Here is a 23451-nt window from a genome sequence, read left to right on the forward strand (position 1 = left end):
ATGAAAAAGGGACACTGATCTTCATACCACAAGTCACATTCCTGGAGCGGGGGCCAGATGACTTGTACCTCTCTTTTCTTCTTCCCGGAGACACCGCTAGAGGAAAGACGAGCCTAAAGATCCTTACGATCGACTAGCTTCTCCTTGGTATCTTTCATCTGATTTTTTGGGTTTCACTGAAATAATATTAACATCACACCCGGGGCCAAAAAGGTTTTCCGCTGATACTCCTCACCCAACGGTTTGGGGTTTTTCTAAACATATTATAGAAACGGTTCCCTCCATATTTAAAAACTAATGGCTATTTGGGGCTACATTAGCCGTGCTATAAAGGATCTAACTTCCTGCGCCTCTGAGATTATATTTATGGCCAACAAGCAGACTGAAAAATCCCCCGCCAAGACCACAGGACCGAGTCGCTGGTTCAGTCGGCGTTTCCCATTTACCCCAATCTGGTTGATCTTCAAAATCATAGTTGGAGTTTTACCGCCGAATCTGTCTTCCTAAACTCAACTCGAGAATTTTCAACTTCACACGATGACAAATTACACCGCCTTGCAGAAATTCTGAAAAGCGGTCTTTGCCCGCTAAGCCGAGCGGGCCAGTGGAGACACGGAGAGGAATGAAGGAAACCGGCCCTCGATCACTTAAATAAGCGCACTCGTGCAGGGCAACGTCCGTCCGTTTCGAATCCGACGGACGGGATTCCCTCAGTGACATTTATTCTGATTCTCCGGCGCGATGGATTTAACCCCCAAGGTGGGAAGACGCGTCTCCCCGTTTGCTCCGTGGACTGTGATTGGAAAAGTCCTCGAGAGAACTCATTTCCCGATCCAGAAGGCTCTGCGGTTAGACCGTCGACTCGCGTCTGTCTCTTCGGTGTGAATTCTGAAAACAGTCGATATCGGTCGGCCGCACGCCCCGCTTGAGTCTATTTAAAACTTGGATCTCACGGCTAAAACCTTGACACTCGGCAGGGGGATTAAAGAAGAAAAAAAAAAGCCGCGGGGAAACATCCGAATGAACGGAATTAAAAAGAGGAGAGGGCGAAGAGGCCGCCGATCCGACGCGTCTCGAGCGTTGGGGGTAGGCAGCCCCGGAAAAGGCTATTTCCACCTCAAAAATTGGATCGGTGGAAATCAGGGGGAGTTCCGAACACCGTACCGTAACAGAACACGTTCTGCCTTTTAAATCTTAACGGTCCAGCGTTCAGGATTTGGGCCGGTCCACTTCGGGATTTTTTGCAGTGCATCGGGCTGCAGCCAAAATAAATGTGGAGAGATGTCACCCGTGGAGAGACGGTGCCCTCTAATGGTTTCCTCCATTACACTGGCCTAAATGTCACCTCTCTCATTCACTCGATCATAGTAATAACGTTGGTATTTGTTAAGCGCCTACTGCGTGCAGAGCACCGTTCTAAGCGCTGGAGTAGACACAGGGTGATCAGGTCGTCCCACGTGGGGCTCCCGGTTTTAATCCCCGTTCTCCAGATGAGGTCACTGAGACACAGAGAGGTGAAGTGGCCTGCCCACGGTCACCCAGCTGACAAGCGGCGGAGCCGGGGTTTGAATCCGTGACCTCTGACTCCCAAGCCCGTACTCTTTCCACTGAGCCACGCTGCCTCTCTAATAATACTGTTGGTATTTGTTAAGCGCTCGCTCTGTGCAGAGCCCCGTTCTAAGCGCCGGGGGAGATACAGGGTCATCGGGCCGTCCCACGGGAGGCTCACAGTTAAATCCCCATTTTCCAGATGAGGGAACTGAGGCCCAGAGAAGGGAAGCGACTCGCCCCCGGTCCCACAGCTGACGCGTGGCAGAGCCGGGATTCGAACCCATGACCTCCGACTCCCAAGCCCGGGCCCTTCCCACCGAGCCACGCTGCTTATTGAGCGCTTGCTGTGTGCACGGCACTGCGCTGAGCACTTAGGGGAGAACAGTATAACAGCAACCACAAAAACCCGAACGCTTTCCCTGCCCACAGCCAGCTTCCTGCCCCCAAAGATTTTACCACCTAGTGCTGGAGAGAGGTATAATGATGTTGGCATTTGTTAAGCGCTCACTAGGTGCAGAGCACCGTTCTAAGCGCTGGGAGAGATACAGGGTCATCTGGCGGTCCCACGGGAGGCTCACAGTTAAATCCCCATTTTCCAGATGAGGGAACTGAGGCCCAGAGAAGGGAAGCGACTCGCCCACGGTCTCACAGCTGCCGAGCGGCGGAGCCGAGACATGAAGATACAGGTGAGGGGAGCGACCGAGTCTAAATAGATGTACAGAAGGGCTTCATTCGTTCATTCAAATTCATTCGATAGTATTTATCGGGCGCTTACTGTGTGCAGAGCACCGGACTGAGCGCTTGGAATGGACAATTCGGCATCAGGTAGAGACCATCCCCGCCCAACGACGGGCTCGCGGTCTTTGCATTTACTGATCGCTCACCGTGCGCGAGGCACCGCACTAAGCGCTTGGGAGAGTACAACAATAAAAAGAAACATTCATCCGTTCCACTGTACTTATTGAGCGCTTACCGTGTGCGGGACACCGCACTAAGCGCTTGGGAGAGTACAACAATAAAAAGAAACATTCACTCGTTCCACTGTATTTACTGAGCGCTTACCGTGTGCGAGACACCGCACTAAGCGCTTGGGAGAGTACAACGGTAAAAAGAAACATTCATTCCATCGTATTTATTGAGCGCTTACTGTGTGCAAAGCATCGTACTGAGCCCTCGGGAGAGTACGCTATAAAAATAGACACACTGCCTGCCCCAGAACGGCGCTCTGCACATAGTCAGCGCTTAACAAATACCCACATTATCATCAGAGGGGGACCAGACTTCGAAAGAAAATAAATTACCAAAATTACAGCTCCCTCAGAGCCTAAACCGGACGTCAGTGTTCTTACGCTGCCCGGTCAAGTAATGACAATGACCTTGGTAAGCTCCCTCTAGACTGGAAGCTCGTCGTGGGCAGGGAATGTGCCCGTGTGTTGTTGCATTATACTCTGCCAAGCACTCAGTACAGTGCTTTGCACCCGCCAAGCGCTCCATTCACTCAATCATTCATTCATTCAATAGTATCTCTAGAGCGCTCCCTCTGTGCAGAGCACTGGACTAAACGCTTGGAAATGGACAAATCGGTAACGGATAGAGACGGTCCCTGCCCGCTGACGGGCTGACGGTCTAATCGTGGCTCGGTGGGAAGAGCCCGGGCTCGGGAGTCAGAGGTCACGGGTTCGACCCCCGGCTCTGCCACTCGTCCGCTGGGTGACCGTGGGCGAGTCACTTCGCTTCTCTGGGCCTCAGTGACCTCATCTGTAAAAGGGGGATGATAATAATAACAACGTTGGTATCTGTTGAGCGCTCACTACGGGCCGAGCGCCGTTCTAAGCGCCGGGGGGCAGACGCGGGGGGAATCGGGTCGTCCCACGTGGGGCTCCCGGTCTTCATCCCCGTTTGACAGATGAGGGAACGGAGGCAGCGAGAAGCCCAGTGACTCGCCCGCAGTCCCACAGCCGGCGAGGGGCCGAGCGGGGATTCGAACCCATGACCTCTGACTCCCGAGCCCGGGCTCTTTCCGCCGAGCCGCGCTGCTTCAGGGGATGAAGACCGAGAGTCCCACGGGGGCCAACCGGATGACCCCGTATCAACCCCGGCGCTTAGAACAGCGCTCTGCACATAGTGGACGCTTAACAAATACCAACATTATTCGTATCACCGCTTGGGCCTTCTGAGCACGCAGAGGCGTGGGCGGGCGGGGGGCGAACGGGGAGGGACAAGCGGGGCGGTAACGCGCGACCAAGACGCAGCCACGCGGGGGGAGGGGAACTAGCAGCGCCCAGAGGACAATCCAACCGAGTCGCCGGCCTGTCCCTTCCAAGCGCTCAGTACGGTGCTCTGCACGTGGCAAGCGCTCAGTAAGCACTACTGAACGAACGAACGAACGAACGAGTTTGCGCCGCCGGGAGAAGCAGTGCGGCCCGGTGGGTGGAGCCCGGGCCGGGGAGTCGGGAGGTCACGGCTTCGAATCCCGGCCCCGCCGCCCGCCCGCCGCGGGACCTCGGGCAAGTCACCCGGCTTCGCCGGCCTCGGTGCCCCGCTCCGGGAGATGGGGATTGGGACCGTGAGCCCCGCGTGGGACGGGGCCCGTGTCCGACCCGATTTGCTTGGATCCGCCCCAGCGCTTGGAACAACGTCCGGCACGTAATGAGTGCTTAAACAATGGCTACTGTTGGTACATGCTAGTCTGGGTGCATTATCTAATTACAGTTATTAGATTATTAGCGCGGCTCAGTGGAAAGGGCCCGGGCTCGGGAGTCGAAGGTCACGGGTCCGAAGCCCGGATCTGCCACTTGTCGGCTGGGGGACTGTGGGCGAGTCCCTTCACCGGGCCTCAGTTCCCTCATCTGCAAAATGGGGATTAACCGGGAGCCTCACGGGGGACGACCTGGTTACCCTATATCCACCCTAGCGCTTAGAACAGCGCTCTTGCACATAATAAGCGTTTAACGGATACCGACGTTATCATTATTATTATTACATGATCTACTTACAATCTGATTACATTCATTATCTACGAAGCGGCGTGGCTCAGTGGAAAGAGCCCGGGCTTGGGAGGCCGAGGTCATGGGTTCGAAGCCCGGCTCAGCCGCTTGTCAGCTGTGTGACTCTGGGCAAGTCGCTTCACTTCTCTGTGCCTCAGTTACCTCGCCTGGAAAATGGGGATGAAGACCGTGAGCCCCACGTGGGACGACCTGATCGCCCTGTATCCTCTCCAGCGCTCAGAACAGTGCTTTGCACATAGCAAGCGCTTAACAAATGCCATCATCATCATTATTATTATTATTATTATTTAAGTGACAAGGCGTTATCACCTCAACTGTATGCTCTAGAAGGAGCACAGCTCAATGAATAAAGCACGGGCCGGGAGTTAGAGGGCTCGGGTTCTAAACCTGGCTCTCACCTTGCTGGTTTTTGAACACTGGCCAAGTCACTTCACTTCTCTGGGCCTCACTCACCTCGTCGGTAAAACGGGGATCACCGACGACGACGACGACGACGACGGCCTCTGTTAAGCGCCAAGCTCGTTCTAAGCACCGGGGTGGATACAAGCGCAGCCTTAATCCTCATTTTCCAGCTGAGGGAACTGAGGCACAGGGGAGTTGAGCGACTCGCCCAAAGTCACTCGGCTGACAAACGGCGGAGCCGGCATCAGAACTCACGACCCGGCCACGCGGCTTCTCCAAGATTAAGACCGCGAGCCCCGTAGGGGACAGGGACTGCGGCCGGACGCGTTATCTCGAATCCACCCCGACGCTTAGTACGGTGCCCGGCAAGGGGTAAGCGCTTAACAAATACCATAAGAGAAAAAAAGGTAGCTGTGGGCAGAGAACACTCATTCCTTCACTCAGTAGTATCTATTGAGCGCTTACTGCGTGCAGAGCACTGGGCTGAGCGCTTCGAATGGGCAAGTCGGCAACAGATAGAGACGGTCCCTGCCCACTGACGGGCTCACGGTCTCACGCGTACCAACTCTGCTACAGTGTACTCTCCCAAGTGCTTATTCATTCGCTCATTCATTCAATAGTATTTATTGAGCGCCTACTATGTGCAGGGCACCGTACTGAGCGCTTGGAATGGACAAATCGGCAACAGACAGAGACGGTCCCTGCCCACCACAGTCTAATGCGTACCAACTCTGCTATACCGTACTCTCCCAAGTGCGTAGCGCTCCGCCCACAGTAAGCGCTCAATAAATACGATCGAGTGACTGCTCCGCACGCACTTCAGTGGCCGACGAATATCACCGATGGAAAAATACCAGTGACTAATTTTCTCATTAACCTACGCACGGTAAGTGGGTCTTCTCGTGCCAATTTCCAGACGCGGCGACAGAGGTGCGGAGAAACGCAGATGGCTTCATCAGTGCTAAAAGAATAACCGAGCGAAGAACGCGGTTCTAGAACACGCAGGTGCTGGACCGGAATCAGCAGGGAAGAGAGCAGTGACTACCTCTCGGCCAGAGATTTCTCTTTCAATCAGATAGCTGAAGGTCATTTCGCCGTTATCACGCGTTTAGGTAAAGCCATCTGCTTTCTACTCCCGTCAGTTAAAGCACTTCAACGAGTCAAACAGGTCCGTAACACAAGCCACGGTCTGAATTACCTTTCTTCTTCTCGTAACCACACTGGACTTTTGGGTATCTGGGCCTCAAAATATTTAGATGCTCGATAACAGAAATTACTGCAAAAGAACTGGGGGGGGGGGGGGGGAGGCGGGGCGGGGGGAGAGAGGAAAGAGAAAGTAAGAACTGGAAATGAAATAGCAGCCCTTTTGTTGATTTGCAGATTTTATTTTTTTCTTAAACTTCAGTTAGCAGGTGGACGATTAAAAATCGCCTTTTTTCTCCCCCCCCCCCCCCCCCCACTCTGTGGCATATTTAAAAGGGGGCGGTAAAAGGAATACAGTTTGCCGGATTTCTAGAGGGAAGGGTAGGGATGGTGTGACGGTTAATCGGTAGCAGTCCGGTTCAGCGGGAAGGGCCCGGGCTTGGGAGTCAGAGGTCGCGGGTTCTAATCCCGGCTCCGCCGCTCGTCAGCTGTGCGACCGTGGGCAAGCCGCTTCACTTCTCTGTGCCCCAGTTACCTCTTCGGTAATAAGGATATAAAGACTGTGAGCCCCAAGTGGGGCAACCCGATAATCTCGTGTTCACCCCGGCGCTTCGAACGGTGCTTGGCACCTAGTAAGCGCTTAACGAAGACCATCATGACGATTATCATTATCGTCTACTCTCCCAAGCGCTTGGTACGGTGCAGCAAGAGAGAGCGAATGAACGATGAACGATTCGCTCCTAAGCGTTGAAGTGGACGACGAGGAGAACGGCCCTTACCCTGCGACCGCCGCGAAAGGCCGAATACTGGGCCGACAATATCGACGTTACCTCGCTTCTCATCTGATATTTTTCAACTGGCCAGATGAAAAATGATCATTTTCGAATTTGACAACTGCGCAATCTGCTTAAAGATGGGGATGTTTCCAACTGCTTTCCCCCGAAGCCCCATCTCCTCCGAGAGGCCTTCCCTGACTAAGCCCTCCTTTCCTCTTCTCCCCCTCCCTTCCGTGTCTCCCTGACTCGCTCCCTCTATTCATCCCCGCTCCCAGCCCCACCGCACTTACGTACATACCTGTATTTTTATTTTATTTTATATTAATAATAATAATAATAATAATGTTGGTATTTGTTAAGCCCTTACTAGGCGCAGAGCACCGTTCTAAGCGCCGGGGTAGACACGGGGGAATCCGGTTGTCCCACGTGGGGCTCCCGGTCTTCATCCCCATTTTCCAGACGAGGGAACCGAGGCCCAGAGAAGTGAAGTGGCTCGCCCGCGGTCACCCAGCTGACGAGTGGCAGAGCTGGGATTCGAACTCATGACCTCGGACTCAAAGAACGGATCTCTCATAGCGTACTCTCCCAAGCGCTTAGTACGGTGCTCTCCACACAGCAAGCGTTCAATAAATATGACTGACTGACTGACAAATATCAAAACTATCCTAATCGTCCTTAAACGTTTTATAAAAGTTCAAAATAGACTGAAAACTTACCTTTCTCTCAGTGATGTCATACACTTTGTTTGTTTTTGTAGAAATCCGATACTTCTGCTTTAATACCTAGAAGGAAGGCACGGTTTTACCAGCGGGAAAAGGAGTAGATAGAAAAAGGACAAATGAATCAGCCTCCTCCCCGAAAATTTAAATGAACATTCATTCATTCATTCAACGGTATTTCTAGAGCGCTTACTATGGGCAGAGCACTGGACTGGGCGCTTGGAATGGACAAGTCGGCAACAGATGGAGCCGGGCCCTGCCCACTGACGGGCTCACGGTCTCCCCCCGTCTCCCCCTCTAGACTGTAAACCTGTTGTGGGCAGGGGATGTGTGTCTGTTATATTGTTATATTGTACTCTCCCAAGCGCTCACTACAGTGCTCTGCACACAGGAAGCCCTCAACATATATTACTAATCATGAAGCACTTAATACGTGCCAGGCACTGTACTAGGCGCCGGGGTGGATACAAGATAATCGGGTTGGACACAGTCCCCGTCCCACGTGGGGCTCACGGTCTCAGTCCCCATTTTCCAGATGAGGGAACTGAGGCCCGGAGAAGTGAAGTGACTCGCCCACGGTCGTAGGGCAGACGAGTGGCGGCGCCGGCATTCGAACCCGTGACGTTCTGACTCCCCGGCCCGTGCTCCATTCATCGCCATCGTCCTCGTCCGTCCGCCTCCCCCGATCAGACCGTGAGCCCGTCGGAGGGCGGGGACCGTCTCCATCTGTTACCGATTCGTCCATTCCGAGCGCTCAGTACAGTGCTCTGCACGTAGTAAGCGCTCAATAAATACTACTGAATGAAGGAATAAGCACTTGGGAGAGCGACACTATAACAGAGTCGGTACACGTGAGACCGTGAGCCCGTCCCCGGGCAGGGAGCGTCTCTGTCACCGATTCGTCCGTTCCGAGCGCTCAGTACAGTGCTCTGCGCGTAGTGAGCGCTCAAGAAATACTACCGAATGAAGGAATGCTCTAGCCACTGCGCCGCGCTGCTTCCGACTGCCCGACGGGCCTCTCCGCCTCCAGCCTCTTCCCACACCGGCCCCCCCCCCCCCCCCCCCGTCGGTACGGGGCCCCGGCGCTCAGCGCAACGCCCGGCCCCAAGTAAGCGCTTAACAAACGGCGAAACTATTATAACTCGCTGGCTAATCTTCATCTCGGGCAGATCTCTCCGATCCTCAGACCTCCCCGGTGGTGGGCCATCCGGCTCGGCGCGGCACTGCATCCCGCCGGCTTCAGGGCCGTCCGACGGTCTCCATTTCGCGCGCCGGCTGTCCTGGCCGACCGCGTCCTAGTTCGCACTCTCCGCCCCCCGCCGAAGCCCAAACCTTAAATACCCGTCACTCCCTCGTCACCCGCCTCCGGCCCCCTCGCCGGCACCGTCCTTCCGGTCCCCAGGTCTCTCGGTGACACTCCCCGGCCGCCCACGGGCGGCGTGGCCTGACGGTTAGAGCCCGGGCCCGGGGGTAAGGGGGTCACGGGTTCTAATCCCGGCTCCACCGGTCCGCTCTGGGACCTCGCGCTCATTCGACGGTATTTCTGGAGCGCTTACTATGCGCAGAGCGCCGTACTAAGCGCTCGGAATGAACAAGTCAAGGGAAGAACAAGGACCCCGGGGCGAGCCACTTCACTTCTCTGCGCCTCGGTTCCCCCGTCTGGAAGATGGGGATTGAGACCGCAAGCCCCACCTCGATTCGATTTATCGCAGTCGTCTCTGTCCGCCCGTCTCCCCCGATCAGACCGCGAGCCCGTCAAACGGCGGGGACCGTCCCTATCTGTTGCCGACTCGTCCGTCCCGAGCGCTCAGTCCGGTGCTCTGCGCATAGTGAGCGCTCAGTACACACCACTGAATGAATGTGGCACAGGGACTGGGTCCAACAGCCGGTCATCTCGTATCCCCCCGCCCCGGCGCTCAGAACGGCGCCTGACACGTAGTAAGCGCTTAACAGGTACCGCTATCATCAATGATGATAACGTTGGTATCTGTTGAGCGCTCACTGCGGGCCGAGCACCGTTCTAAGCGCCGGGGGGGTAGACGCGGGGGGAATCGGGTCGTCCCACGTGGGGCTCCCGGTCTTCATCCCCGTTTGACAGATGAGGGAACGGAGGCACCGAGAAGTTCAGTGACTCGCCCGCAGTCACACAGCTGACGAGGGGCAGGGCTGGGATTCGAACTCATAACCTCGGACTCCAAAGCCCCCGCTCTTTCCACTGAGCCACGCTGCTTCTCAAAAATTGAAAATGAAGACTCAAGTAACCCTCCAGACCCCAGCCAGTAAGAATCATTTTGTTTCCGTTTCTCCTCAGGACCGCACATTCAGCAGACAAGAGCGTAAAGCAGTCGGAAGAGGAATTTCTCAAGGAGATGCCACCGGAAACTGAAGCGGAAAGCCGGGTCCCCGCGATACGAGGGGGAGGACGCGGGAGAGGCGGCGGCGGCCAGACGGACGAGAGCGGGGCGCGGGCGCGCGGGCCGGGCCGGAGCGGGAAATCGGGGAGGTCAGGTCGGAAGGCGGGGGGGGGATCCGACCGAGCGCTCTGAACGCCGGCGCCACGGGGGCTCCCTCTGACGCGGCGGTGGACGGGAGGCCGTCGAGGGTTCTCGAGCGGGGAGAGGCGTGCCGAACCATTTTTCGGAAAGCCCAGCCGTGACGTACCGGCCCCGGCCCCCCCCCCGGCGGCATTTAGGCGGCATCCTTCTACTCTACCATCTCCCCGATCCCCGGTGGGATTTATCATCCGTCTCTCCCCGCAGGCCGTAAGCTCCTCGTGGGCGGGGAGCGCGTCTCGCGCCTCCGTCGTAGGGTGTCTTCCCGAGCGGCTGAGCGCCTAATGAACGCCACCGACCCGACGGCCGAAATCAAAGGCGCTCTTCGAATGAACTCTCGGTCTGCACGCGGTCGGTCATTTCCACGCGCCGTTTGCGCTCGGCTGCTCTGAGCTGGGTTTCGCAACCCCGGGCGGGCGGGCGGGAGGGAGGGAGGCCGTCTCGCGGTCCTCCGGCGGAGCCAGGACGGCGGGCATTCCCGGGTCCTTCTCGGGGAAGCGGCCCGGCTCGGTGGAAAGAGCCCGGGGCTCGGGCGTCGGAGGTCACGGGTTCGACTCCCGGCTCCGCCGCCGGTCGGCCGTGTGACCGCGGGCGAGTCGCTTCACTTCTCTGGGCCTCCGATACCTCGTCTGGAAACCGGGGGATTAAGACGGCGAGCCCCACGTGGGACGATCCGATCGCCCTGCACCACCCCCCCCCCCCCCAGCGCTTAGGACGGTGCCCGGCACACAGCGAGCGCTTAACGAACGCCGCCGTTATTATCCCTAGCCGCTCACCACGTGCCGTCGGGGCACCAGCAGGCTGGGCTTTCACGGCGTCCGGCCCGGGGCCCGGAAACGTGGAAACTTCGAAGCCCTTTCCTAAAAGTTTTTAAAAGGAATTCGTTAGGCGCTCATGGCAGGCACTGTATACCCGGCGCCGGGGTGGGGACACGCTAATCCGTCCCTGCCGGACAATTACCCTCCCCCCCGCTTCGAAGGCCTATCGAAGGCACGTCGTCTCCGAGAGGCCCTCGCTGACCGATCCCGGATCCGCCGCCCGTCAGCTGTGTGACTGCGGGCGAGTCACTTCGCTTCTCGGTGCCTCAGTTCCCCCGTCTGTAAAATGGGGATTGAGACCGTGAGCCCCACGTGGGACGACCCGATCCCCCCGTATCTCCCCCCGCGCTTAGAACGGCGCTCGGCACATAGTAAGCGCTTAACAGATACCAACGTTATTAATCTCTCTTTTCCTCTTCTCCCACTCCCTTCTGCGGCGCCCCGACTTGCTTCCTCTCTTCATCTCCCCTCCCAGCCCCACGGCATTTACGTACGGTTCTGTTACTTATTTATATTAATTTCTGTCTCCCCCTCTAGACCGTAGACTGGGCAGGGAACGTATCTGCTAATTCTGTTGTACCGTACTCTCCTTAGAAAGGTGCTCTGCGCCCAGAAAGCGCTCAATAATAGTAAATAATAATGACGTTGGTATTTGTTAAGCGCTCACTAGGCGCAGAGCACCCTTCCAAGCGCTGGGGTAGGTACAGGGGAATCGGGTCGTCCCACGTGAGGCTCACAGTCAATCCCCATCTTACAGATGAGGGGACTGAGGCCCAGAGAAGTAGAGTGACTCGCCCACAGTCACCCAGCTGCCAAGCGGCGGAGCCGGGATTCGAACCCATGCCCCGTGACTCCCAAGCCCGGGTTCTTTCCACTGAGCCACGCTGCTTCTCTACCACGGACTGACAGAAGGATCGGGCAAAGTTTATGAGCGCTTTACGCCGACGCGAACCAGAAGCGCCTTACGTTTCCAAGCTTATTTCGGCATAAGGGGTATCCGCAGAGTTTGACGATCGATCGCTCGTCCACGATATCCTTGTAGTGAGACGACGAAATGAACCGTCCCTGCAAAGCCCAAAAAGAACGGATTAGACAGAGACCTCCCGAAAGAAGGAGCTCAATAAATATTACCGAATGACTGAATGAAATTTTTCCCAAATGTAGGGCAAAGTGCTAGGTTTTTTTTTAATTTTGTCGTAATATTCGTTAAGCACGTACTACGTATGTGGCAGGCGCTGTACCAAGCCCTGGAGTGGATACAGGCTAATCGGGTTGGACACGTGGGGCTCACAGTCTCAATCCCCTCTTTACGGCTGAGGGAACTGAGGCTCCCAGAAATTACACCAAACCAGAAAACTTCCATTTTTCCATTTAAAAACCCTGCAAAGGTCAGTCGCCACCTCGACTTGTTATATTAAGAATACAGATAAAAATCAAAAGAGGAAAATCTAGCGAGAGGCAGCTCGGCTTAGCGGAAAGAGCCCGGGCTCGGGAGTCAGAGGTCGTGGGTTCCGCCCCTTGTCGGCTGTGTGACTTTGGGAAAGTCACTTCACTTCTCTGGGCCTCAGTGACCTCATCTGTAAGACGGGGATTAAAACCGCGAGCCCCAGGTGGGGCGACCTGCTCCCCCTGTATCTACCCCAGCGCTCGGCACAGTGCTCGGCACATAGTAAGCGCTCGACAAATGCCGTCATTATCATCATTAATATCATTATTATTAGTGAGTCGTGCCCAAGCAGCTTTCTCTTCAGATGGTGAGAGCAGGCTTAGTTTGACAACTTCCACGTCAAGGAGTTCTCTTCAGCGTGGTCCGGTGGCAAGAGGCCGGGCTTGGGAGTCGGAGGTCATGGGTTCGAATCCCGGCTCGGCCACGTGTCGGCTGTGTGACCTTGGGCAAGTCACTTCACTTCTCCGGGCCTCAGTTCTCTCATCTGGGGATTAAGACTGTGAACCGCCCGTGGGACAACCTGATGACCCTGTATCTACTCCAGCGCTTAGAACAGTGCTCTTGCACATAGTAAGCGCTTAACAAATACCAACATTATTATCGTTATTATTATTATCATTCAATTGTCTTCAGGTTCCCCACCAACTCCCTCCACCTTCCGTAACCGGCTCTTCACCCGTTTATTCCCCGGCTTCGACTCTTCGTCCGTCCCTCGCTCGCCTTCTGTGACTCGCTCTCGATGCTCCCGCCTCTGGCCCCTCCATCCCGATCGATCGAACAGTCGATCGATCGCCGGTATCGATCGAGAGCTTACTGCGTGCGCAGCCCCCGTACAGTCCGGCTCCTCTACCTTCCCTCCACCAAATCTGCCAGGAGAGACTTCTCCCCATCTTCAAAGCCCTGGAAAAATCCTACCATCCTCAGGCCGTAAGCCCGTCGACTAGACTGTGAGCCCGTCGTTGGGCAGGGGTTGTCTCTACCCGTTGCTGAACTGTCCATTCCGAGCGCTTAGTACAGTGCTCTGCACACAGTAAGCGCTCAATAAATACTACTGAATGAATGAAACTTTTCCCAAATGTCGGACTAGACAGATACCTGCCGAAAGAACGAGCTCAATAAATATTACTGAATGACTTGAATGAATGAAATTTTTCCCAAATGTAGGGCCAAGTGCTAGGTTGTTTTTTTTTTTATTTTGTCGTAATATTCGTTGAGCACGTACTACGTATGTGGCAGGCGCTGTACTAAGCCCTGGAGTGGGTACAGGTTAATCGGGTTGGACACGCGGGGCTCACAGTCTCAATCCCCACTTTACGGCTCAGGGAACTGAGGCTCCGAGAAGTCAAGTGACTTGCCCAACGTCACACGGCAGACGAGCGGCAGAGCCGGAATTAGAATCCGGGGCCTTTCGACTCCCAGAGGGCTCTATCCACTAGTCTTATCGACCCAGTCACCCTCTGCTCTTATCTTTTTTGATGTTGGTATCTGTTAAGCGCTTCCTATGTGCAGAGCACCGTTCTAAGCGCTGGGGGAGATTCAGGGTCATCGGGTCGTCCCACGGGAGGCTCACAATCTTCCTCCCCATTTTCCAGATGAGGGAACTGAGGCCCAGAGAAGCGACTTGCCCACGGTCACACAGCTGCCAAGTGGCCGAGCCGGGATTCGAACCCGGGACCTCTGACTCCTAAGCCTGGACTCTTTCCACTGAGCCACGCTGCTTCTCTGTTTTCATTCCTACCGTCCGTATCGATCTCTATGAACAATTCTATTCTGATTTTAAATCGGTTATTCAGTTGTTTATTCCGCAGTTCCACACTAATCTACTTGAACTACTTCGGGTTAACTGCCTCTCACGCACTCTATCTGTTGGTCAGCTGTGTGACTTTGGGCAAGTCACTGAACTTCTCGGTGCCTCGGTTCCCTCGTCTGTAAAATGGGGATGAAGACTGTGAGCCCCACGTGGGATTCCCCTGTGTCTACCCCGGCGCTTAGGACGGTGCTCGGCACATAGTAAGCGCTTAACAGATGCCAACATTATTATTATTATTATTATTATTATTATTAAATCGTTTTTGTCCATCCTCCCCTTTAGATTACAAACTCCTCGACAGGAGGATCCGTGTGTCTTGCTTTTTCTGCAGTTCCCCAGGGCTCCACAGATGCTCAATAAATTCTACCCTTTGATGGATTTAAAATAAAAACTCCTCAGAAACCTTGTAATTTCAAACACTCAGGAGCTCCTGGTGGTGTTTTTATGGTATGGGTTAAGCGCTTACTATGCGCCAGGCACCGGGGTGGGTAAGAGCTGATCGGATCGGACAAAGTCCACGTTCCCCACGCAACGCTCATCCCCATTTTACCGATGAGGCCCAGAGAAGTGAAACGACTCGCTCGAGGTCACACAGCGCAGAGCAGGGATTAGAATCCAGGTCCGGCTAACTCCCAGGCCCGTGCTCCATCCGCTAGGCCGGGCTGCTTCTCTGGTTGGAATATTAAGAAGATCTACCTATTAATAGTGCTTTAGCCAAACGTAGTACGACCATTTACATCGCTTAGGCGACTCTTCGGGATTAACTTTCGAACAAGCCATCCCTTTTGGAAAACGAATATTCTCTTCGTTGAAGTGTGTCTACTGTCTTGGGTTGACTGAGACGAAGCTTCTGTGTGTGGGTGAGGCGGAGAAACGACAGAGAGGGTGAAGAAGAAAGAAACTAGATATAAAAAATGTACCGGGACGGTGAAAGAGAGCAGAGAGCAGTGCGTTTTCCAGGGAATTCTTTTCAGGGAAGTGCACAGTACAGTGGAGAAATGGTGAGAAGCAGCGTGGCTCAGTGGAAAGAGCCCGGGCTTGGGAGTCAGAGGTCATGAGTTCGAATCCCAGCTCTGCCACTCGTCAGCTGGGTGACCGTGGGCGAGTCACTTCGCTTCTCTGGGCCTCAGTTACCTCAACTGCAAAATGGAGATGAAGACTTGGAGCCCCACGTGGGACATCCTGATCACCCCGTGTCTACCCCGGCGCTGAGAACGGTGCTCCGCGCACAGCAAGCGCTTAACAAATACCAACGTTATTATTATCGTGAAGCCTAGTGATCTCACTATATCTGGTTTGTTTTTTACATCCACCGAACACCCTATCAATTCAACTAAAGCAACTGACCTTGGGCCGGGGTCTTCAAGATCTTTCCACTTTAACAGATTTCAACTTCACACAGAGATCCTTTTTAAAGCGCCCTGAGAATTTCATTCGGGCACTCGATCGTATCTACTGAGCGCTCGCTACGTGCAGAGCACCGTACTAAGCGCTTGGGATGGACCATTCGGCAACAGGGAGAGGCGACCCCCGCCCGACGACGGGAATCCGCAAAGCGATACGTACAGATTCCACAAGGAAATCTTCGGTGATATCATCTTCCAACAGTTTTTCCACAATATGGAGAGCTTTTCTCTCAAATTCAACCTTCTTCCTAATGGATGCTTCCAGTTCTTCTTTCCTACAATTGAAAAAATATATATTTCTGCCTTTTTCACCATTGCCAATGGTGCTCCCTTTAATCTGTTACCACTACCCATCCCCAGGTTGCCAATGAGTTCACTGCTGGCAGTTCAGCCGACTTTCTCTGCGATCGATCGGTCGACAGTATAACGGAGTTGATGGGCGTCATCCCTGTTCGCAGACGTTAAAAGAGATTAAGGAAACGGATAGAGTATAGGGATAGTTACAGAACTGTGGTGGGGCTGGAATATCAAAGCAGTTAAGGGGTAATAATGATCATTTTAGTATTTGTTAAGCGCTTCATTCATTCAATAGCATTTATTGAGCGCTTACTATGTGCAGAGCACTGCACTAAGCGCTTGGGATGAGCAAGTCGGCAACAGATAGAGACGGTCCCTGCCCAGTGACGGGCTTACTTACTTATGTGCCTGGCACCGTACTAAGCGCTGGGGCGGGTACAAGCCAGTGGGGTCGGACGTAGTCCCTGTCCGAATAGGGGCTCACGGTCTCCATCCCCATTTTACAGATGAGGTAAGCGAGGCCCAGAGAGGCGAAGCGACTCGCCCAAGGTCGCACGGCAGACAGGCGGCAGAGCCGGGATTAGAACCCATGACCTTCTGACTCCCAGGCCCGGGCTCTATTTACTACTCCACGCTGCTTCTCCATAAAAGGTTACAGTATACAGTGGACCCGGAGTGAAGGGGGGATAAGGAACCAGTCTGGAGAGAGCACGGGCCCGGGAGTCAGAAGAACCTGGGTTCGTCCATTCGATCGTATTTCTCGAGCGCTTCCTAGGCGCAGAGCACCGTACTGAGCGCTTGGAATGGACAATTCGGCAACAGAGAGAGACGGTCCCCGCCCACTGACGGGCTCACGGTCCCATCGGGGGAGACGGACGGACAAAAACTAGGCAACTTCATCGCGAGGAATAGAATCGAGGGGATGGACGCCTCATTAACGAAAATAAATAGGGGAATAAAAACCTCTACAAATGAGCACAGGGCCGAGGGGAAGGGAGAGGGGGAGGAGCAGAGGGAAAGGGGGCCTAGCTGAGGGGAGGTGACGTTCGAATCCCCGCTCTGCCAATCGCTCGCTGTGTGACCCCGGGCAAGTCACTTCACGTCTCTGTGCCTCCGTTTCTTCAACTGTAAAACGGGAACGCCCGTTCTCCCTCCTATTTGAACTGCGAGCCCCGAGCCCCGAGCGGAACGGGGACTGTATCCGACCTAATTCATCTGGACCTTCCCCGGAATTTAGAAGAGCGTCTGACGCAGAGCGTTGACCACCGCCCGTTTAAAAAAGGGGGCGGGGGGGGGGGGGACGGGGGAAAGGAAATGAAGGAGTTAGTTCGAGAAGCCTCTCGGAGGAGCCGTGACTCCAGGAGGCTTTTGAAGGTGGGGGAGAATGAAGAGCTCGGAGGGGGAGGGAATTTAAGACGGAGGAGGGGGCAGGGGATCAGCAGCGGGACAGATGTGGACGAGGAACGGAGGGTGGGTTGGCATCGAAGGAGAAGAACGGGTGGGGCGGGGGGCGGGTAGGAGGAAATCAACGAATCAACGACGTCGGTATCCGTTAAGCGCTTACCACGTGCCGAGCACCGTTCTGAGCGCCGGGGTAGACACAGGGGAATCGGGTCGTCCCCCGGGGGGGCTCACGGTCTTCATCCCCATTTTACAGATGAGGTCACCGAGGCGCCGAGAAGTGAAGCGACTCGCCCAAAGTCACACAGCTGACGAGTGGCCGCGCGGGGACTCGGACCCGTGACCCCCGACTCCAAAGCCCACGCTCTTTCCACGGAGCCACGCCGCTTCTCGAAGGGAGGAGGGAGAGGGTGAGGGGTTTCTGTGCGACGCGGAGGTGGACGGACAACCACCGCAGCGTCCTGAAGAGTCGGGGGACACGGACCGAACGGTTTGTTTGGAGAGGAACGACCCGGCCGACGGACCGGGGTGGGGAGAGGGGGGAGGCTGGGAGGTCAGCTAAATGATGTGTATTTATCTATTCTGTTGGTGTCGATGCCTGACCATCGGTTTCGTTCCGCTCCGTCTCCCCTTTTGGACTGTGAGCCCGTCGTTGGGCAGGGTTGGTCTCTATCTGTTGCCCGACTGTACGCTCCAGGCGCTTAGCGCAGGGCTCCGCACACAGTAAGCGCTCAATAAATACGCCCGAATGAATGAACGAATGACGCAGAAGTCAAGGCAGGAAACGATGAGCGCTCGCTCGCAACTGGGGGGGTCGGGGGGAGCGGGGGAGCGGCCTGGAGGGAGAGGAAAGAGCGGAGCCTGTAAATATGAAAGCTTTCAAAGAGCCACAAAATGCTAAATAATAATAATAATAATAACGTTGGTATCTGTTAAGCGGTCATTCTGTGCAGAGCACTGTTCGAAGCGCTGGGGGAGATACAGGGTCATCAGTTTGTCCCACGTGAGACTCCCAGTCTCCACCCCCATTTTCCAGATGAGGGAACTGAGGCCCAGAGAAGTGAAGGGACTCGCCCCCGGTCACCCAGCCGACAAGGGGCAGGGCCGGCATTCGAACCCATGACCTCTGACTCCCAAGCCCGGGCTCTTTCCACCGAGCCACGCATAATAATAAAAATGATGGTATCCGTTAAGCGCTTACCACGTGCCAAGCACCGTTCTACGCGCTGGGGGCATCCGAGGTGATCAGGTTGTCCCACGAGGGGCTCACGGTCCTAATCCCCATTTTACAGATGGGGTAACTGAGGCACAGAGACGTTAAGTGACTTGCCCAAGGTCACACGGCCGGCAAGCGGCGGAGCTGGGATTCGAACCCCTGACCTCTGACTCCCAAGCCCGGGCTCTTTCCACTGAGCCACGCCGCTTCTCAATAATAATAATGATAATAACGACAATAAATGTTGTAATAATAACTACAGCGGTGCCTTTGAAGAGCTTACTACGGGCCAACCACTGGGCTAAGGGCTGGGGTGTATACGAGAGAATCGTACTTCATGGAGAAGCAGCGTGGCTCAGTGGAAAGGGCCCGGGCTTGGGAGTCAGAGGTCACGGGTTCGAATCCCGGCTCCGCCGCTTGACAGCTGTGTGACTTCGGGCAAGTCACCTCACTTCTCCGGGCCTCAGTTCCCTCATCTGGAAAACGGGATTAAGGCCGTGAGCCCCACGTGGGACGACCCGATCACCTTGTATCCTCTCCAGCGCTTAGGACGGCGCGTTGCACAGAGCAAGCCCTGAACAAATGCCATCACTGTCGAGAGGCAGCGTGGCTCGGCGGCAAGGGCCCGGGCTTGGGAGTCAGAGGTCACGGGTTCGAATCCCGGCTCCGCCGCTCGTCAGCTGTGTGACTTTGTGGAAGTCACTTCACTTCTCTGGGCCTCAGTTCCCTCATCTGGAAAATGGGGATTCAAACCGTGAGCCCCACGGGGGAACGACCTGATCACCTTGTACCCCCCCCCCCCGCCGCCCCCCAGCGCTGAGAACGGCGCTTTGCACATAGTAAGCGTTTAACACATACCGTCATTGTTATTATCACTATATTAAACGTAGACGCACACCGTACGGAGCCCATCGTCGAAGATATTTTATCCTCCTTGTCAAGAGGAGGACACTGGGGGAATGAGAAGTTTCGTGGCTTGCCCGATTAAGCCCTCTTGTCCCCTACTCCCTCTCCTTTCTGCGTCGCTTATGTACTTCGATCCGTGCTCCCGTACATACCTGCAGTTCATACGGTAATAAGAACTGTGGTGTCTTTTAAGGGCTTGCTACGTGCCAGGCGCTCTCCTAAGCGCTGGGGACGATCCAAGCCGATCAGGTAGGACACAGTCCCCGTCTGGATCCCCGTTTGACAGACGAGGGAACCGAGGCGGAGAGAGGAGTGAAGCCCAAGGCGACGCGGCAGATGAGTGGCGGAGCCGGGATCAGGCTGTCTGCTGCCCAACTGTCCGTTCCAGGCGCTTAGTACAGTGCTCTGCCCATAGGAAGCGCTCGACAAATACTATTGAATGAATGAAGGCGGGTCCTTCGGGCTTCCAGGCCTGTGCTCTCCCCATTAGACCGCGCCGCTTCTCACGTTTCTATTAACGTCCGTCTCCCCTCCTAGACGGAAAACGTCCGGCGGGCAGGGAATCCACCAGCTCTGTTGGGCGGGGCTGTGCCGACCGCTCAGTACAATGCCCGGCACCCGGTAAGCGCTCAGTAGATACCGCTGACTCCCCGGGTTCGGGCATCAGGGAGGCGCACAACTACAACCTGGGCTTTTCGAACCGTCGGGCCACGCTCTTTCCACTGGGCCCGGCTGCCCCCGCCTCTAGAAGTACGGAAAAAAAAACGTAAACGGGGCATCCTGCCGTAGCTTGAATCAAACGAAGCAGCGCGGCGCGGTGGAAAGAGCCCGGGCTCGGGAGTCGGAGGTCACGGGTTCGGATCCCGGCTCCGTCGCTCGGCAGCTGGGTGACCCTGGGCAGGTCACTTCGCCTCTCCGGGCCTCCGTTCCCTCATCTGTCAAATGGGGATGAAGACTGGGAGCCCCACGTGGGACAACCCGATGACCCTGTGTCTACCCCAGCGCTCAGAACAGTGCTCTGCACGTGGTGAGCGCCTAACGGATGCCGACATCATTATTATTATAACGGTTGACCATAAGGCACGGAAAAGCTGCCCTTATTTTACCGCCTTGGTCTCTGTTCAAAGACTGACGGAAAAACATGAAGGTCAGATGTTTTGAAGTTAAAACGAGATCGCGTAGGTGGAAGTGCCGTAGAAAAATGGCCCAGGATATACAATATCTTCTTAATAACGGGAGAGTAAGACTCTCTGTCCGAGGCATCACCTTACAGTGACGAAAAAGAACATTATGGTACGCAGATCAATCAAAACAAGCAACAGGAAGTAGCGTGGCTCAGGGGAAAGAGCACGGGCTCAGGAGTCCGCGCTCATGGGTTCGAATCCCGGCTCAGCCGCTCGTCAGCTGTGTGACTCTGGGCAAGTCACTTCACTTCTCTGGGCCTCGGTGACCTCCTCTGGAAAAGGGGGATGAAGACCGCGGGCCCCGCGTGGGACCTGACTGCCCTGCATCTCCCCCAGCGCTTAGACCAGCGCTCGGCACGTAGTAGGCGCTTAACAAATACCAACATTATTATTATTCATTCTTACAGTTTACAGCCTCTGCGCCGTCAGCTCGCTGTGGACAGGGAATGCGTCTATTATTGTACTATATCCTCCCGAGCGCTCAGTACGGTGCTCTGCACACAGTAAGCGCTCAGTAAATACAACTGAACGAATTAGGCCCGTGCCCTTTTCAAGACCGCCCCGTCGGGGGGACCGGATAAGTTTCATACCTTCTAGACATGTCTTTCTTCGGTTTCCGAGGCGCTCTTCGGTCTGCCTCCTGCAATTCAAAACACACAGCTAGTACGTCGAAGCTAAACGGAACGGAAAAGGATTCTGTAGACAGACCTAAGGATTCACCCCCTCTCCTCTCTTGCCTACACACTTATCTTCCTATTTCATTTGCACATTTAAGAGGTTCGGAAGTACGAAACCAAACCCAAACCAAGAAAACACCAGTTCAAATTAAACCGTTATCCACCAACCCAGAGCCTCCTGGGTCGGTACCCGGGTTTGGGCCCCAAGAGAGGACAAACATTTAAACGCTTTCAAGAAACACGTTGATCGACCGCCTTCCGAGACCTAGAGGAAAAGGGCACTCGATTGGGAGTCCCCGTGGGACGGGGACCCGTCAGAGAAGCAGCGTGGCTCAGTGGCAAGAGCCCGGGCTTGGGAGTCCGAGGTCACGGGTTCGAATGCCGACGCTGCCCCTGGCCAGCTGTGGGACCGTGGGCGAGTCACTTCACTTCTCTGGGCCTCACCCCCCTCATCTGGAAAATGGGGATGAAGACCGGGAGCCTCACGTGGGACGACCCGATTCCCCCGGATCTCCCCCCAGCGCTTAGAACGGTGCTCTGCACGTCGTAAGCGCTTGACAAATACCACCATTATTGTTCTTACCCGATTATCACGTATCTACCCTCGGTGCTTCCTACAGTGTTTGGGGCATAGTAAGCACTTCATTTAATATACTGATGCTACTACTACTACTACTACTACTACTACTAATAATAATAAAACGCTCTGGGCCTGTCACGCGCCTCCTCAAAAATCTCCAGCGGTTGGCCTATCAACCTTCGCACGAAGCAAAAACTCCTCACTCTGGGCTTCGAGGCCGTCCGTCCCCTCGCCCCCTCCTCCCTCTCCTCCCTCCTCTCTTTCCGCCGGCCACCCCGCCCGCTCCGCTCCTCCGCCGCCCGCCTCCTCGCCGTCCCCCGGTCTCGCCCGGCCCGCCGTCGAGCCCCGGGCCGCGTCCTCCCGCGGTCCCGGGACGCCCTCCCTCCTCGCCTCCGCCAAACTCCCTCTCTTCCCCTCTTCGAAGCCCTACTGAGAGCTGGCCTCCTCCGGGAGGCCTTCCCAGACTGATCCCCCCCTTTCCCTCTGCTCCTCCTCCCCTCCCCATCGTCCCGACTCCCTCCCTCTGCTCTACCCCCCTCCCTGCCCCACAGCACTTGGGTACATATGTACATATTTATTATTCTGTTTATTTTATTAACGATGTTCATTCACTCATTCATTCAATAGTATTTATTGAGCGCTCACTATGTGCAGAGCACCGTACTAAGCGCTTGGAACGAACAAGTCGGCAACAGGTAGAGACGGTCCCTGCCGTCTGACGGGCTCACGGTCTGATCGGGGGAGACGGACGGACGAGGACGATGGCAATAAATTAAATAAATCAAATTAAATAAATAAACAAGAAGAATAATGTTGGTATCTGTTAAGTGCTGACTATGTGCAGAGCACCGTTTTAAGCGCCGGGGGAGATACAGGGTCATCAGATTGTCCCAGGTGGGGCTCACGGTCTTCATCCCCATTTTACAGATGAGGTCACTGAGGCAGAGAGAAGTGAAGCGACTTGCCCACAGTCCCACGGCGGACAGGTGGCGGAGCGGCACTAGAACCCATGACCTCCGACTCCCGAGCCCGGGCCCTTTCCGCTGAGCCACACGCATTTAAGAACACGTCGGTTTTTCCACACCGATTTCCCAAATTTATAATGCACTGATAAAATGGATAAAAATGGCTATATGCGATCTTGACATTACGCGGCTCGGCCACAGCCGTAGCGATGGGTCAGAGAGGATAAATCACCCGGGTAACTGTGACCCCAGGATGATACTGTACCCACCCGCCGTAGTAAGAAGATGCTGGATTATAAAATATTTTTATATATTTCCTGGTGGAGGGGGGAAAAATGGTTAAAGAGCCTGGGCCTGGGAGTCAGAGGACCTACGTTCTAATTCCATCTGCCCGCTCGGTGTCACCGGTCAAGTCGCTTGACTCCTCGGTGCCTCATTTTCCTCATCTGTAAAATGGGGATCGAAACCAACCCCCGATCTCACAGAGTGTGAGCCCGGGGCGGGACAGGAACCCTCTCTGATCCGCTTATCTTTACCCCAGCGCTTGGCACACGGTAAGCACTCAATGCCGTAATTATTATCATTCGGGGTAA

General features: G+C 55.1%; 1 protein-coding gene across 3 annotated transcripts in view; it reads right to left on the minus strand.

Annotated features, from left to right (window-relative positions):
- RPAP2 (RNA polymerase II associated protein 2) overlaps positions 1 to 23451 on the minus strand; it is a 113655-nt gene that overhangs the window by 83504 nt on the left and 6700 nt on the right. For all 3 annotated transcript variants that reach the window (XM_029062260.1, XM_029062261.2, XM_029062259.2), the window contains exons 2-6: positions 21227 to 21276; positions 15793 to 15907; positions 11936 to 12034; positions 7597 to 7662; positions 6160 to 6248 (exon numbers count right to left, since the gene is read on the minus strand). In XM_029062260.1, the coding sequence (XP_028918093.1) occupies positions 6160 to 6248; positions 7597 to 7662; positions 11936 to 12034; positions 15793 to 15907; positions 21227 to 21237 (380 nt within the window). In that variant the 5' untranslated portion in view covers positions 21238 to 21276. The remainder of the gene's footprint in view (positions 1 to 6159; positions 6249 to 7596; positions 7663 to 11935; positions 12035 to 15792; positions 15908 to 21226; positions 21277 to 23451) is intronic.

Source organism: Ornithorhynchus anatinus, chromosome 4 (assembly GCF_004115215.2).
Source record: "Ornithorhynchus anatinus isolate Pmale09 chromosome 4, mOrnAna1.pri.v4, whole genome shotgun sequence".
Classification (NCBI taxonomy): Eukaryota; Metazoa; Chordata; class Mammalia; order Monotremata; family Ornithorhynchidae; genus Ornithorhynchus; species Ornithorhynchus anatinus.